Genomic DNA, 15,539 nt, shown 5'->3' on the forward strand with positions numbered 1-15,539 from the left:
ACTGTTTAAAAACAAAATACTTCACTGTATAAAAATATGTAGTATGATGATAGAATGAAACCGTGTAAAGGCATAATTACAGCAAAAAAAAAAGCTATGTACATTTATTCAAGTGCTGTACTGTACAATTGTGAGGAAATATAAATATTGTACTTTTTATTCCACTTTTATTCCATTTTTTAACAGCTAAAGTTACTAGTTATGTTGTAGATCTATTTTACATGCAAAAAATATGATCCACTTATAAAATATGATGCATTGTTATGATTTTTAACAGTAATGCAATATAATAATAAACCAATTATACAACATTGACTGAGGCCATTCTAGTACTTTTAATATTTTAGGTACATTTTTCAGAAAATACTTTTGTACTAAAAATTATGAATGGATGACTTTTACTTTTATTTTTATAGTAGGCTACTCACGACTTCTTCCACCAGTGAAAAATAATGGAAAGGTTGAGATTTAAATCAAAGTTTTAGCAGTTACAACCGTATCAGTGAGAATAAAATGTTCAGCAGCTTTTTTATGTGATGATATTTACGTTAACTTTCATCTTTGGATCTCTGATAACTTACAGCCCCAATTTTACGGCTAATGTGGCATAATAAAAGACAAAACAGCCTAAGATCATTGAGATACCTCCATCTGAGAATTTAGCTTAATGCTGTTGAATGTGTATCACAGCCTCTACAGCACATAGAGCTTTATTTAAAAATCATGAATAAATCACAGGATGAGTAACAGTAGAAAGATAAGTGGCAGCTAGTATAACATATTTTAATACCTTTTGATGACAGACAAAATTAAGAGCTGTTCTTTTGTGAGAATGAATAATTTATCCACTGCATCTGTCAAGAGCTCTTGTCTCCCTAGTATCATCACATACAGTATAATCAAAGGGCAGCCAGAGTGTTTTGTGTTGTTTAGGGAAGCCCGTAATGCTGCACTGAAGAGACTGTTTATTATTTCTTGTCTATTAATCCTCCTGTGTTTGAATGGATTTCTCTGTTCTAGAGGCTTCTTCACCGAAACTACATAATGCAGAGAGCAGAATTTGTTAAGACACAAAACAGGAAATGGGTTTTTAACACATCTAATACATTATTCCAGTACTCTCAAAGCAAAAGTAGGTGCTAATCTGCTGAATATGCCTTAGTGTTATCTAATGAAGTACTTATTGAAATACTTGATCTTTTTTTTTTTTTTACTGAATATTCCTTCAAAAGTGATAAAAGCTGGAGAGATCCCATGGAAAATTATGATTTTTATGCACCAAGTGCACTGCAGGGATTTAAACCGGTGAACAAAACCATACCTAACTCAAAGTGTAGATAAAATACCTCCCTCTATCCCCAAAACAACATTTGAAAAGCATCTGACAACTAATCATAATTTACGTTTTATTACATATTATATATTTGTGATGCTGTTGCTGCAATGTAATTACACAAACAATACTGGGGATCATGGCAGAAAAGAGATTGATATGACTTGATTATTAGATTTCATTACACAACACTGAGCGGGGAAAGACATTTCAATATTTTATATAATGGGAAAATTGCTTATCTAAAAACTAATTTAGAAAAATACAGCATTGGATTAACGCTGTCAGAGATGAAAGCGATATTTTCGATATTTGTCTAACGGAGATGTCACAGCCCAACTATAAAACAGGCACATTCATATTCATAATATGAATTCCTACTGGAACAATAGTATTTCTTAAAGGAGCAGCCCCGACAGGTGTTTTCACTTATCTTGCTTGATTGGACCTCTGCTCTGCACTGTGAGGGTGTGCCCTTTCTCTGCTTGACTGAAACCTCCCTCACTTTTCTGATGCTTTTCTTGCGCCTGCTTGTGTTTGATCAGAGGTCTAATCAGTCAGAATAATTGAAAACAGCTGTGTGGGTGTCACTCAGTTTGGGAGTATGGGTACAAGGGTGACATTCGTCCCCTTGACTTTTTGGGATATTGTTTAATATAAAGAACCATCAAAGTTAGTAAAGAGAAACCAGCATGGTGGTTTTGAGATGATATTTCTGTTGAATGCGGATGATGTCACTCTGCCTTCATTGGACCATGATTCCCTGAAGTGCAGCGATGAAGTGAAGCACTACTCTCTCAAATAAAGGGAGAGTAATAAACACATTCAGTTCCAGCAGAAATAGTAGTGTTTCTGTCTGACTGAATGTTTGACCTGTTTCCACATGTTTGAATGTGTGAATGTACTTTGACAATCAATAATTATAATACCTGCTTTTTCAGGGGAACATTTCCATTTCACTTACTGCCTTTGAGGCAGGTACATATTTATTGAACTTGTTCAAGACACTTATACATTATTCCATGTACAAATTTCTCTGATGGAGAATGGCTTTGAAACACACAGAAAGGTGGTGCATTACTGTGTCAGAAGACATGCAATTTTGAGGCTGTTCACTCATTAAGGGACCAATTAATCACCATAGCAACACCACAGGAATTGTCTGTGCCACACAGCAGAGTGTCTCCCCAATCAGGCACTGAGAAGCGATTTAATCCGAGTAAACCTGTGTGTAGATTATAGAAAGTAAGTGAACAATTCATGTTATAGAGATTACTGTGTGGTTACGTCGATATTAAGCAGATAGTTTGTGTTGTTAGCTCCTCATTGGCTGTTAGTAGCCACCTAATGATACAAGTCCTTCATTACACAGGTAAGACAACACTGGAAACACCGTATCCTGTTTCCCTCCAATTCCATATTAATATTACAAAGCAAACACTCATCTTCATTGTGTAATATCTTGGCAGTTCATACATAACAAATGAATGTATTTATTGTACTGATAGGAAATGACAGATCCTATCAGAGCTGCAACTTTCAGAATATCAATATAATTTCCAAATTTATAAATATCAGAGCTGTTGTGCTTCCATTGAAATGAGTCCCTCATTGTCCTTCTGTGACTGAAATCACTCCTGTTTACGCTCACCCGTTTGATTTGACTCTCCAAATTCTGAGTGTCTAAAGTTATCCATTATAGTGCCCTAAAACATTTCCACAATGGAATGAAAAAAAGTAATGTCCTTGGCCTGGGCATGGAGGTAGTATTGATGTTCTTGTAACAACAGGGACTTAGTTACTGCACTTTGGCCCATTGATCTGCTTCCTTCACTACCATGGCCAGAACTTGAAGTTACAACAGAGTCTATGAGACACAACTCATCGAGGCAATTAAGGTACTTTAAGACCCTTAATGCCCAAAACTTGTGCTTTTTCTTTTTTTTCTTTTACTTGTACCTTTTCATTGTCACGTTGCGGACTAAAGCAAGGCTGGCAATGGTTAGATGCCTGATTTCTGCAAAGCCAATAGAAATTTCCAAAAGGCAGTGTGCCCTTGTTGGGGTCATAATCTAGTGCAGGTTGTCCATCTTTAGAGGTGATGTTAGTGAGGCTGTGGCCAGGTCGCTGTGACATTCCTGAGACAGTAGTCATTGTTGGACTACTAAGACAATGTGAGACCCACATGAATATCAGGTCTAATGTTCATTTCCCTCAGACATAATTCAATTAAATCTTAACAGACACACTTGATGCATATTTTAACATTCTGTTTAACTTAGACTTTGCAAGAATATCATTCTCTCCTATGTCCATTGAGAATAATCGTCAATGAAGAAAATAACAGGGTTACAAAATTCATTTATATTAATATTTTTTGATGGTGTGGCACACACACTGTGTCCATGTGAGTTTATTTAGTTTATTGGAATAGAAAATCCTCCATTTATTACTCTGTGTTTATTGATGGGAAGCATCATAAAACTCTCCACCCACTCAGGTTTAAATCCTGAAGGGTGACTCAACATCTCAAAACCACATTTGACAATCATGCTATAACACACACTGAAACAATATATCACATGTATTTCTTGATTTACTGTGCTAGACCTTTCATATACAGTCATTAAGAATAGAGGGGGTTATTAGTATCAGAGACCTCAGTGATTGTGGAGGTTAGGAGAGGTTGCTATGAGACGGCTCGAGCCTTTATACTGTGCTGTAGATTCAAGTGAAGGTGGATGTGTGCAGCACTATATGCTCATGTAGCTAAACAGCATGATGGCCCGCTGTTTCCTCCTGTTTCAAGTCTTTATGCTAAAATAAGATAATCAGATTGTACAAATACAACTTTGTATTTTACTCTGGTACTTCCATTTTATGATACTTTACCATGAATCTCCATGAAAACAGGTGTGTTGCCAGCTTCGTTTTTCAGGTAATCAAATGGGTTTTCAGTAGTTCACATAACTTTATTTAAGTACATGAATTTTCTTTCTAAATGATGAAATTTAATTCTTCAGTTAATCTGAAATACTCTACCACACCAAATTTGGGGATACATGGTTTACATTGGACAGCGATTATACAAAACATTGTGTTATACAAATAAAATATGACTACAGTTAATAACAGTATGAAGTGCTACTTAGATGTGAATACATCAGTAATAATAATCTAATGTGATAATATACCACTGGAAAAGGTACCTTTTTCCAATAATGTCTTCTTTTACTTTCAATGCTGGTAAAGTTTTCTGGAAAATACTGAAAAGTATGTACTTTTACTGTAGTAAAATTTTGCATACAGGACTTTTACTTGTAATAAAGTATTTGCCACTATTGTTACTACAGCTTAAGTAAAGGATATGAGTGGGCTACTTGTTCCACACCTGTTCTGAGCTGAATGTTTGTTGCCACTTTCATATATTAAATCTAAGAGTAGATTTTGAGCTCATCAAAACTGAGCATAAGTAATCATGTCAGGAGATCTGTATTCATTTGTATAATTTACATGTGGATGAAGCATTAAAGCATGAGTCATGATAAAAACCCACGTGAACAAATGCTTCAGTATATGAGCAAACCTTTCGTCTACAGCCACAGCAAACATTTCGACATTGATTGGTGGTTATCACATTGTACTTTGAACTTTTTTGAGGCCTCACTGCATGTTTGGTTTTGAGTCAATATTATTGTCTCAGATGTTACATTTACAGCCATCTAAAATATCGAGCACTCACGAATATCAAACTGTGAGGTGTAAATGACCCCATATGAGAACCTAGTATATTGAATTAAAACATACTGAGATGGTCAGAAAAATAATCTGTATCGATGTGTTTCTGCAATTCTATACATAATTGCATGTATGTATGCACATCCTACATTATACTGTTGCATAATGTGAAGCAGAGGGATATGGGCATGTTCCTTGAATAATTTCTGCAACCAATAGATTGATAATCTTGGAACAGAGCGGTTATGCATACATCCTCTGTGTTAAGTAGAAGACTGAATATCCATACCTCTAATTGATAGTGTCTGATAGCATCACCACCAGAAAAGAAGCGTATAAGAGTATTATTATCTACTTTTAATTTCATCCAAGATGTGTTGTTATTTCCGTAGGGTTAATTAACTGATCATCTGTATTGTACCCTCTATTAAAAAGCGTCAACCATTCCAACACTGGATGAGTAGTTTTCCATAACATTTGGATTTCTTCCTTTTTCCAGGATACACTAAAACACTTCATACACATAAATGATTTATTTGTGAAAAAGTGCTATTGTCATAATTAAGCACAATCTGTTTATTCTATTTCTTTTGTAGGTTCAGTATTTATAAAGCCTTGGGTACTGCAAATTGGTTGTAAAAGCAGAGAAGAGTCCTCTCAGCACATATAGATAAAAGCCAGAAAGTTTTGGTGAAAGATCCAAATCATCATAAAATTCATAGTGTCAATATAACCTCCCTTTAATCGGTCTTCAAACCATTCAGGTGAAAAACACATTTCATGTGCAGAGGTTAAATGGTCAGTTGTGATCAATACTCACTGCCCTGCAATCAAAAATGTCATAAAGAGTCAGACGCAGAGAGGTCTCATCTCATGAATCGATTACTCTAGGCTTTGATATTTCAGGGAGCAACACGGCTATCAATAGTGTGTTGTAAATATATGTTTTATATATTCTCAGAGGGGAGGATTTTCCTATACTCTCCACAATATTTATTCGTTTGTGAAGAAGAACAAGAACAACAACAAATGTGTAGTATACACAGGACAGTAGAGTTTTCCTTTTTCTAACAGGAGAAAAAGATTCATCAAGATAATAATCAGTTTGACCGCAAAAATAATTTACAAAGTCTGGATCAAAGACTGGCCAAAAGACCAACATTGCTGCAACCCCTAAAGCCGCTAGCATGACTAATATAAATTACATAAGCTGTCCACCTTCTCTCACAAAACAGTGATGAGTTTTTAGCTGATCCCTCAACTTTTAAACCACATGCTCTCCATTGATCTACTGTGGCAGACAATAGAAAGACATATTGAACTGATGAAAGGACTACAGGCTGGTGATGTCTTTATTACACCTCTCGCAAGAGGAACTTAACCGTGCCAGACAGCTCCATTTCACCGTCTATCCCAACCTTATTGCACCTCAGTGTCCCTGCAGTTATATGAAGATCACTGCTTTCATTATTAATCCCCCCCCCTTGACATTTGCTGTGTGTTCATGCCATAATTCAGCCCTTGACTGGATGTGAGGTCTTTCGTGCTCTGTTTATAAGCTGCTGCACTCCAGACTGTGTCAGGGGACTTACAGTTTTATATCTGTGTTGTGTCTATCAATAAGAGTCTCTCCCTCTCAATTTTCCAAGAGATTATACTGCAGAAATCCACACCTTGGCTTTAACAAATTAACTTATGATGGCTAATGTTGACAATCTTAACATATACTCTATGTTGGTTTACTAGCATTAATGTGTGCTTCTGTTATACTACATTTGAACGTGTCACAGATGAACACGATGTGTGACTCAAGATAAGGGATATGAAGACAAATTCAATGTACCATGATGCTGTAATTACAATCTGAGGCCACAGTGGTCGCTGTTGTGCTTGTGCCCTGCTCCCATCTTCATTTTTCTGCCAGTAAGTGAGATTATAGCAACAGAGTGTAGGGAGTGAAAAGAACAGACGCCATTATTGACATGGGACAGGCGAGGATTATCCATCTGAAGTGTGTTAATTGTGTCTGAATTAATTTGAGGTTACAACTCTACCACAGGAAAATTACTAAAAGTTGGATATTTCACACTTTTCCAGTGTTTTATTTGAAGTTTTGATATCCTTAGGAAGATGCATTTGTGGTTTTAAGTACCAAAAACGATCTCAATATAGTGTATCACCCCTCCACTCTATACGGTGCTCAAGTGGCTTTACTCACATTAGGCAGGAATGATGAAGTGTTTGGGTTCGATTTCTTCAGCTAACACAAAGGTTTACCTGTTTTGAGTGAACTGATTAATGCTCTACTAATGATTACAGGACCTGTCAATCTTAGCAGTATATATATATATATATATACACACATATATATATATATATATATATATATACATAATATATATTCACTTTGGTTTGTCCATATTTTAAATGACTGATTAGAATGAAAAGGAACAGATGTTTACTGTCAGTATTTTTAGGAGTATATAAACAATATCAACCAATACAACTGAGATAAATCAAAACGATATTAAGACTAATTAGACCACTTTAAAATAATAACCAATAACTTACAAAATAATATTAAACCAAAACTGACATATATACCAAGATATTTAAACACAAAATGTCTTGTCTGTGGCAAATTACTTATTCTTCCATGACAGATTAACATCAGATACTTAATAAAACTGTACAGTGGGCCCACACACACACACTTACACACACCAAACAAAAGACATTGCAGGCCCGTGTGATCCTCATCAGGGCAACACACAGAAAGTTCAACTCACAGTTTTGGCGGCAGTCCTTGAGGAACAGGTCCAGCTCCGATGAGAGAAGCTAGATGGCAGCGGTGATCCCTCCTCAGGATGAACACCAGCCGCTTTTTCCGATCAACAGTGACTTCCTCTGTGCTTGTAGACTGTAGTTGCTCAGCCACACTCAAAGTTTATTGTCCGATCAGCAATGGTGTCCTCGGACCTGACAACTAGTGAACTTTAGGTGCTATACACCGACACACTACAAGAGTCCTGCCCCGTTAGCAATGGCGTCCTCTGGTCCAGCGGCACGCGGCCTTCAGCTGAGCACAGACACACTCGTACAACATGTTACTGTGATTAAGCAAAACCACGGCTGTCTACTGTGTTTCTTCTGTTTACAAACACTTTAACCAGCTGTTTTTACCTAGCGATTTGTCAGTATTTCTACCCTCGTGTCTTCTCTCTGTAGTTCCGTTTTGTTTTAACCCCGCCCTCTTCCACACCTCTGACCAATCACCACAGGTGACACAGACTGATACCTGCGAAAACCAATCAGAGTAACTGAAACTAAAGACACAACTTTCTTTTTTCTTTTTAGTTTACTGAGGTTTGTTTCGCATTTTGTTTATAACTGTTACTTTTAACTTGTTTTGTTTGTTTGTTTTTGGTTGTATTTACATCATATTTGCTTGACTACTTTATCTTAACCTCTCCGTAACCAATTTTTCTTTTTATTAAACTAAATTATTCTCAGTTTAATTGCTTTACAGAATACATGACAATACCATCTAACTTTATTAGGAACCTACATGTTTTAATCCCTTACTTGATCATTGACCTGTTAAGCTTGTAGTGAAAAATACGATCTGCAGGAACTGTAGCCCTATGAAAACCTGTTCATGACATTATGATTATTATGAAATTGTTAGGCTGCTCTTCAGCACAGTTTTGAACTGATGGCTAAATTTAGCATGCTAACATGATTATTTGAACAATTTTAACATCCTAATGTTTAGCAGGTATAAAGTTTATCATCTTCACTTTCTTAGTTTAGTGTGTTAGCATGCTAATATTTATAGCATTAAGTACAAAGTGCAGCTGAGCTGGATGGGAATGTCAATTGCAGATATTTTGTCATAAAACAGATGAAAATTCAGATGATCACAATGTGAAAATTTAATGATGAGACATTCAATACTTGACACATTTCAATTTTAATCACAAAAGTCCACTTCATGGTAGCTCCAGAGGAAACGTTAGGTAAACAAAGTCAGTAGTATTCATCTTTTTGGGACCATGAGTGTCTGAAAAAACATGAGTGAAGTAAAACTGGACTTATGTGTCACAGACCATAAACATAATATAATCCATCATAGTGCCAAATCCAATATGGACTGAATGAGATTCTTTAGGAAAGTCCCTGAAGTAAACACATTTTAGGGGTCAAATCAGGATCCACAGCAATATCCCTTTACCCTATCCCTTAAACATTAATGATAAGTGCAACAGCGTGAAATGAACCTCTGAAGTGATAAAGGCTCCAGCGGGATCATGGGTAGTGAGAGCTGAACCCTCAGCTGGCTTGGCCTTGGACTTGGCAGCAGCCTCCCACTGTCGCTGGGGGCAGATGGTCTTTCTCTCAGAGTCAGGCGTCAGCTGTTCACATGAGCACAGACGAGTGCGTCGGACTCTGAGTCTCACCACACAGACTCCTGACAAACTCCTGACAGCTTGCTCCCTGTTGGGTTCACTGGGAACTATCAATGAAGACACTTTTCTTCCACTGGTAAAGCTCCTATTTACTGGGTTGGAGCTATGCCTCACACCAGGTGGGCAACTGAAATATTATTTCTTAATTTCCTGTTTTCAAATGTCAGACATTATTTGTTATATTCTATCTTTTGTTAAGAAGTTCTTTGTAGTTGTTGTTCTTGTAGATGATGATACTGCCACTTATTGCAGAATAAAGTAACTGAAATAACATTTTTCATGACAGAATTTCACAAAAACATAAAAATAATAATAAAATAAAGTAGCTTTTCATCCTCCACTGAGCGTTCATTTTTAGTTTGAAACTTTAGAAAGTGTAAGTGTTTTTGTTGTTTTACACTCACCTTTACAAAAGGACACAGCGATGGCATAAGCAGACGGGAGGATCACTCACCTGCTAAAGCTCCTCTAAGTCTATTTGCTGACCGTGGTATCTGCCTGAACAGCTTATAAGGTCCTCACAGTAAAGTAAACTGTAGCTGTAGCTGGGCAGTCGTGAGCCAAGACAAGAGGAGTTTGTAAACATGATTCATGCCTTTACACAGTAAGAGTTTTTTGGTCTACTTAAGTTAAAAAATATATAGTTTAAATTGATTTATTCAGTTTGTAAGTGATGCAAGAAACTGTGTACATTTACTTGTACTTAACAATTTAAAGTATTTCCATTTTCTGCTAATTTATTCTTCGAATCTATTATGGTTTAAAGGCAAATATTGTACATTTTACTGCACTATATTAATTTGATAACGTAATCATACAAAATTAGTCAACAAATATAAATAATATATGATGTTTTATTACAGTTTAAAATGAGATGAGACTTTAGTGATCCCGGGGAAATTGACAAGATCCAGAAGTATATAAAGTAATTAAAATCACCTCCACATTTACCACCTCTAACATTCAAGTGATGCACTCTAAATGCATCAGTAACTATATTCCAATAACATAATATGGATTATTTATTTTTGGTACTTTAAGTATATTATGATGCTAATAATTTTGTAGTTTTTCTTATGTAAATTTTTTAATGTATGGCTTTTATACAGAGTGTAAGAGAGTATTTCTACACTGTATTATTGCTACGTTTACTTGAGTAAAAGATGAGGACTTTTTCCATCATTGGTCATTATTGTCTCTACTAGGTGTTAGAATATTTTGCAATACTGTTGAGCTTCTTGCTTTGGTTATGTTGTTCAGTAAACAGTGTACCTAACCACATTCCCAGAACAATACGTCTGTGTGACGGTGGTACTAAGCCACCAGGTCATTTCCTTATCTGCATCCTGCTCTTGAACAAAAGAACCAGGAAAGAGAAACTCAGAGGGGAACCCCAGTTTCCTTCACTGGTTCCTGAACAGATGTTTGCACGTGGGAAAGAGCTTTAACCTCTCATAAAGTCACATAAATAATGTTTCATTTGGAAGCATAATGATGTATCATATTGAATTTAAGCAATACTTTGACAGGGTTTCATCCTTGGATGGTCATAAGACTTGATGATTAATAACTCTCGAGTTAGCGGCCAGGAAAAACCAGAGCTGAATTCATGTATGTTGTTGCTCTTTTTGCAGGTGCTCAGCAGGAAACTGTTTCGTGCAAGTTCTTCGTTCAGGAGTTTCCTCTTTCCCTGGATGCCACAAGCAGGACGCTGCAGTTTCCCCTCTTCAATGAACAAAGCGGATTTGCGTCCAGACCAGCCGCACAGCAACATAAGAAATAATCCACCAAGATGGAAGTCACTTCAGTCTACATTACTGAGGGGCCAGGTGTCGACTTAGCTGAAGTGGACATATGCACACTTGAGATTAATATGAAGTATGAGGTCATCCCATCCATTGTCTGCTCTGTTTGCCTTTCGTTCGGCCTCATCTACTGCTTTTTCGGTATGTAGCCATAACACAAGAGCTAAAGTTTGGGATATCAAGGTAGAGACGGTAGTTTTTCAAAGCAGTGTACTCCTCCTTTAAAGTCACATCTCACTGACCGGCCCCACTGTTTTCATACTCTACATGTTTAATAAGCTCACCTGATGGCTTAAACCCTGTGTGGCAGGTGTCTGCAGGCTGCCAGGGGTTTAGGGTGGATAAGTCCAAAGCTGGAAGAGGCAGATGGGTCCTTCGTCTGAGTGTGACAGAGGCAAAGTATATGAAGTGTCACCTGTTGCACTGATTGACATCATTGACTAATTGGTGCCATAGCGTTAATCCTGACAAAAGTTCATGTGGGCCTTGGCAGGGATTTTGGATTTTTCTCAACTGCTTCTATGGTGCAGGTAGCAGCAGTTTGTATAGCTGTTGTTGAGCTACAGCTACAAGTTCCACATGTGTTTTCACTGTGAAAAATATGTGAACACAAATCCAATAAACATAAACTAGGAGCTTGACTGGGAGTTGCGTGTCCTGTGGACCCGCTCCCCTAAAACATGTGACATTATGCAAACACTCGCTGCAAAAGTCAGTGTGTTCCCAGAATGTCTTACAGAGTTAATCAGGGTTAGGTTTGCCTGTCAGGAAGTTTTCTGGATGTAAATAATTAATAATTAGCAGGAAAACAGCAGTTGCATTGGTGCAGGTGGAGGAAGTATTGCCAGATTAGTGTTTCCTTCATTTAATTTGTGACCAAGAAGATGAAGAAAAAGCGAAGAGAGGAGCTGTGAGTTGTGATTTTTACTTTTGAGGGAGTACTTTTATTGCTGGCATCAAAAAATGTTAATGACAGATGTTGGAGCTGGACATGGACACTGGAACAAATTCGCTTCCAAAATGTATTTCAGTAATCTCTGACCCACAGTGATCAGCAGTGTCGTCCAAGCAGCTCACATTGTTGTTGCTCAAAAGACGTCAGTGTTTGAGCCTTTAGGTCTATAGGGAGCCTGATGTTCAGAATCTGTGCCACGTTTCTAGCAAATGCATTATCCAAACAAAAGAACAGGCTGAACTTTTGCCCTTTGGCGTCTGATTAGAAAAAAAATGTCATAATGAACTTGTTTATTTTCAGCAGACTGCCTCTCTAGGTTGTATCATAAATTGTTAAAGTACACAGTATGCTGTGGGCTCTGTTGCATTTACAGTTTTAAAATTTTAAAATTGCTTTGGCTAAAAGCAAAACTCTGGTAATTTCCTCAAAGATAATATAAATAGCAATGAGGAAAAATTCTGTATTTTTTTTTACTGAATATGCTGCACTACTGTAAATACAGATGATGTAGTCTACACTCTGACTGACAGTCATACAAGACAGAAGTTTATTTTGCTCATTATCAACCACGAAGTTTCTTTTTATTTTGGACACAAAACCTGTAGTTTAGTTGAAGTTGGAATAAGGAGAAATGCTTGCGAACTCATGTTGCATTGATTCAGTGGATATGAAGTGGCTTGATTTTCAGAATGAGCGTGTGATTTTGTGTTTAAAAGTGAGAATTTTTGCTCTTTGTATTAAGGTCTGAGCCAAAGCAGCTGTGAAATACTGCAGCTCACTTTGGGTTTGTATACACGGATGAGTAGCTGACCTTTTCTTTAATCGATTTTTCCAGGATACCGCTGCTTCAAGATGGTCATGTTCTTCTCGGGCTTCATGTCTGGCACTGCAGCCGTACTCCTGTTGTACCACAATGAGCCTGTGTTGGACGTCCAGCTGGGGAAGGAGACCAAGGCGGGGATCGGCCTGGGCGTGGGTGTGCTCTGCGGGCTGATGACAATGCTGGTGTCGATGATGGGACTCCTCCTCAGTGGCCTGCAGCTGGGGACCCTGCTCTCCCTCGCCGTCCTGGTGGTAATCGGACAGTTTCACAGCCTTACTCCCGTGTGGGTGCCTCTCAGTACCGTGCTGGCTGCCGGCATCATCACTACGGTCCTCACTCTTCAGTGGCAGAAACTGTTCAGCATCTTCTACACATCTGTGTTTGGAGCAACCACTGTGATGCTGTGTGTGGATTACCTGATGGGGACGTTCGTGCTGCCAGATCAGGTGTACGATATGTTTTGTCAAGTTGCCCCACGTCCACTGTGCTGGTTCAACTGGGCAATCACTGGAATTTGTCCGACTTTGACTCTTATAGGTGTGTTAGCGCAGTGGAGGTTTACTGCCAAAGGAGTATCACACACAGAAGGTGAGTTCAACTCCACCTGCACAGCCACTTCAGGCTGTTTTCATTTTAAATATGACATCCTCCTTCTGTGATGTTATATACTCATGATTTCCTCCCCTTTGCGTGCCTCCCAGCTGCACACAAAAAACTGAAGAAACATGGCAAGAAGCAGAAATACAGAGAGTCCAGAAGAAGACCTGAAACACACCGTCGGCGCAGGCCTCCACCCCTGAAGCGATACGCCGGAGACGTCCTGGCGCCGGTCAGTGGCTGAGATTAACTGAGATTAAAATACGTCATCCAGCTTCAGCTTTCATTTCTTCAAAGAGGCAAATTCTACCATGACAATAAACGTTTTTACTCATGTAAAAATGTGTGAATAGAATCAGCAAAATGTAGTTAAACTATTAAGTAAAAGTACTCAAAATGGAGAAAAACTACCACATCTATATTATATTAGTGTATTAATATTACTGATGCATTAATGGAGAATTGCCAATAATCTGACAATGAATCTGCAAATGAATTTGTCTCACAGTCAAAACCTAAATCTGTTTACTCTCATGTATGAGAAAGAAGCTGCTACAAATCCACAAGTTTAAGAACCAACAAATGTTCATCTTTTTATAATTACAATTATTTGATTATCATAATAGATGCAGGTTAATTTTTTTGTCAACTGACTGATCCATTAACTGACTAAACACTGCATCTCTACATTAATGTGTAGTAGTAACTATTTAATGTGCTGGTGGGGACTTTCAGCTCTACAAAAATGAATCGTTTTTCATAGGCCCATCATGTTATGTATGTAAAATCTTAATCTGCAAAATAACAGCAACAGCAACTGAAACTGTCAAACAAATGTAGTGGTGTAAAAAGTCCAGTATTTCCCATCATGTTGAAGTGCAAGGCAGCATAAATTAAAAATAATACCTCAAAATAAATACAGCACTTGAGTAAATTATGTAAATTGTCATTATGTAAAATGACAGCGGATGGTCAGTGTAATAACAATGCGTCTTCTTCCTGTTTGCCTTTCAGAGTTACCTCCAGAGCCTTCAGGAGCGCCAGATGGGAACAGGCTCCTCCACCAGCAGCGTCAGCACTATCACACATGCTCTAATTGACTTTGACTTTGAGACAGGCTCCATGGTGCCTCTGACTGCCGCCTCCCCTGTTTTTACAGTCTGAAAGAAACACAGCATCAATTATTTGTGAACTACATACATCTAAAGGAATCCATTACATTTTATCTGAGTCTGTGAACTGCTCACTTCCACGGAAACAATTCAACAATTCAACTGCTGCCGTGAATCCACCGCAACCGGCTTCGCCAGATAATCATCAACATGCACACACAGTGTGATGCTTGGAGATCATCCTCTGTATGATGACAAGAAGAAATAAGGCAACATGGACACTTGTCAGACTCATGATCACAACATCCTTTAAATGTTTTATCTCACAGACACTTCTTTGTCTTTTTCCACACAATTGCATAACAACGTTATATTCTCCAAATACTACGACATTCTCTTGCAAGCTGTTGATGCCTTTGGATACAAACATAGACCTAAAGTGTGTGTCTAGATTAGTTTGGGTTGTAACAGTTTTGAAGTTCAAGTTTTAAGGTTACAAGCAGTGAATTCATACCAGCACATGCAATAAAGTGAAGGACATGCATCAGAAAAATGAGGAATGCTGGACAATGATCCAATAAACCACTGATTTGACAGCAGCAGCTCAGGTTGATACTAACAGTTTTTTGGAGTATTGTCTTGTGTTAAAGCAAAGCTATGTATAAAACAGCCACTGTGGGCAAAGGTGGCGATTATGAGATAATTGT

The 15,539-nt window shown here is 37.7% G+C and overlaps 1 protein-coding gene across 2 annotated transcripts; it reads left to right on the forward strand.

Moving 5' to 3' along the window:
• Positions 1–9,076: 9,076 nt before the first annotated feature.
• Positions 9,077–15,439, forward strand: LOC130174878 (transmembrane protein 198-like). Of its 2 annotated transcripts, none has more exons than XM_056385114.1 (5): positions 9,077–9,659; positions 11,175–11,486; positions 13,136–13,711; positions 13,825–13,952; positions 14,735–15,439. In XM_056385114.1, the coding sequence occupies exons 2-5, from the start codon at positions 11,333–11,335 to the stop codon at positions 14,882–14,884; spliced, it is 1,008 nt and encodes a 335-aa protein (XP_056241089.1). In that variant the 5' UTR covers positions 9,077–9,659; positions 11,175–11,332; the 3' UTR covers positions 14,885–15,439. The 2 variants fall into 2 exon arrangements, with proteins under 2 accessions (XP_056241089.1, XP_056241090.1); XM_056385115.1 differs by lacking the exon at positions 9,077–9,659 and adding an exon at positions 10,064–10,144.
• Positions 15,440–15,539: the final 100 nt, after the last annotated feature.

This window comes from Seriola aureovittata, chromosome 9, assembly GCF_021018895.1.
Source record: "Seriola aureovittata isolate HTS-2021-v1 ecotype China chromosome 9, ASM2101889v1, whole genome shotgun sequence".
Lineage (NCBI taxonomy): Eukaryota > Metazoa > Chordata > Actinopteri > Carangiformes > Carangidae > Seriola > Seriola aureovittata.

Coding starts and splice junctions, on each gene's coding strand:
- LOC130174878 (XM_056385114.1), top strand. CDS start 11,333: ATGGAAGTCACTTCAGTCTACATTACTGAGGGGCCAGGTGTCGACTTA. Junction 11,487..13,135: donor CCTCATCTACTGCTTTTTCG/GTATGTAGCCAT, acceptor CGATTTTTCCAG/GATACCGCTGCTTCAAGATG. Junction 13,712..13,824: donor AGGAGTATCACACACAGAAG/GTGAGTTCAACT, acceptor CGTGCCTCCCAG/CTGCACACAAAAAACTGAAG.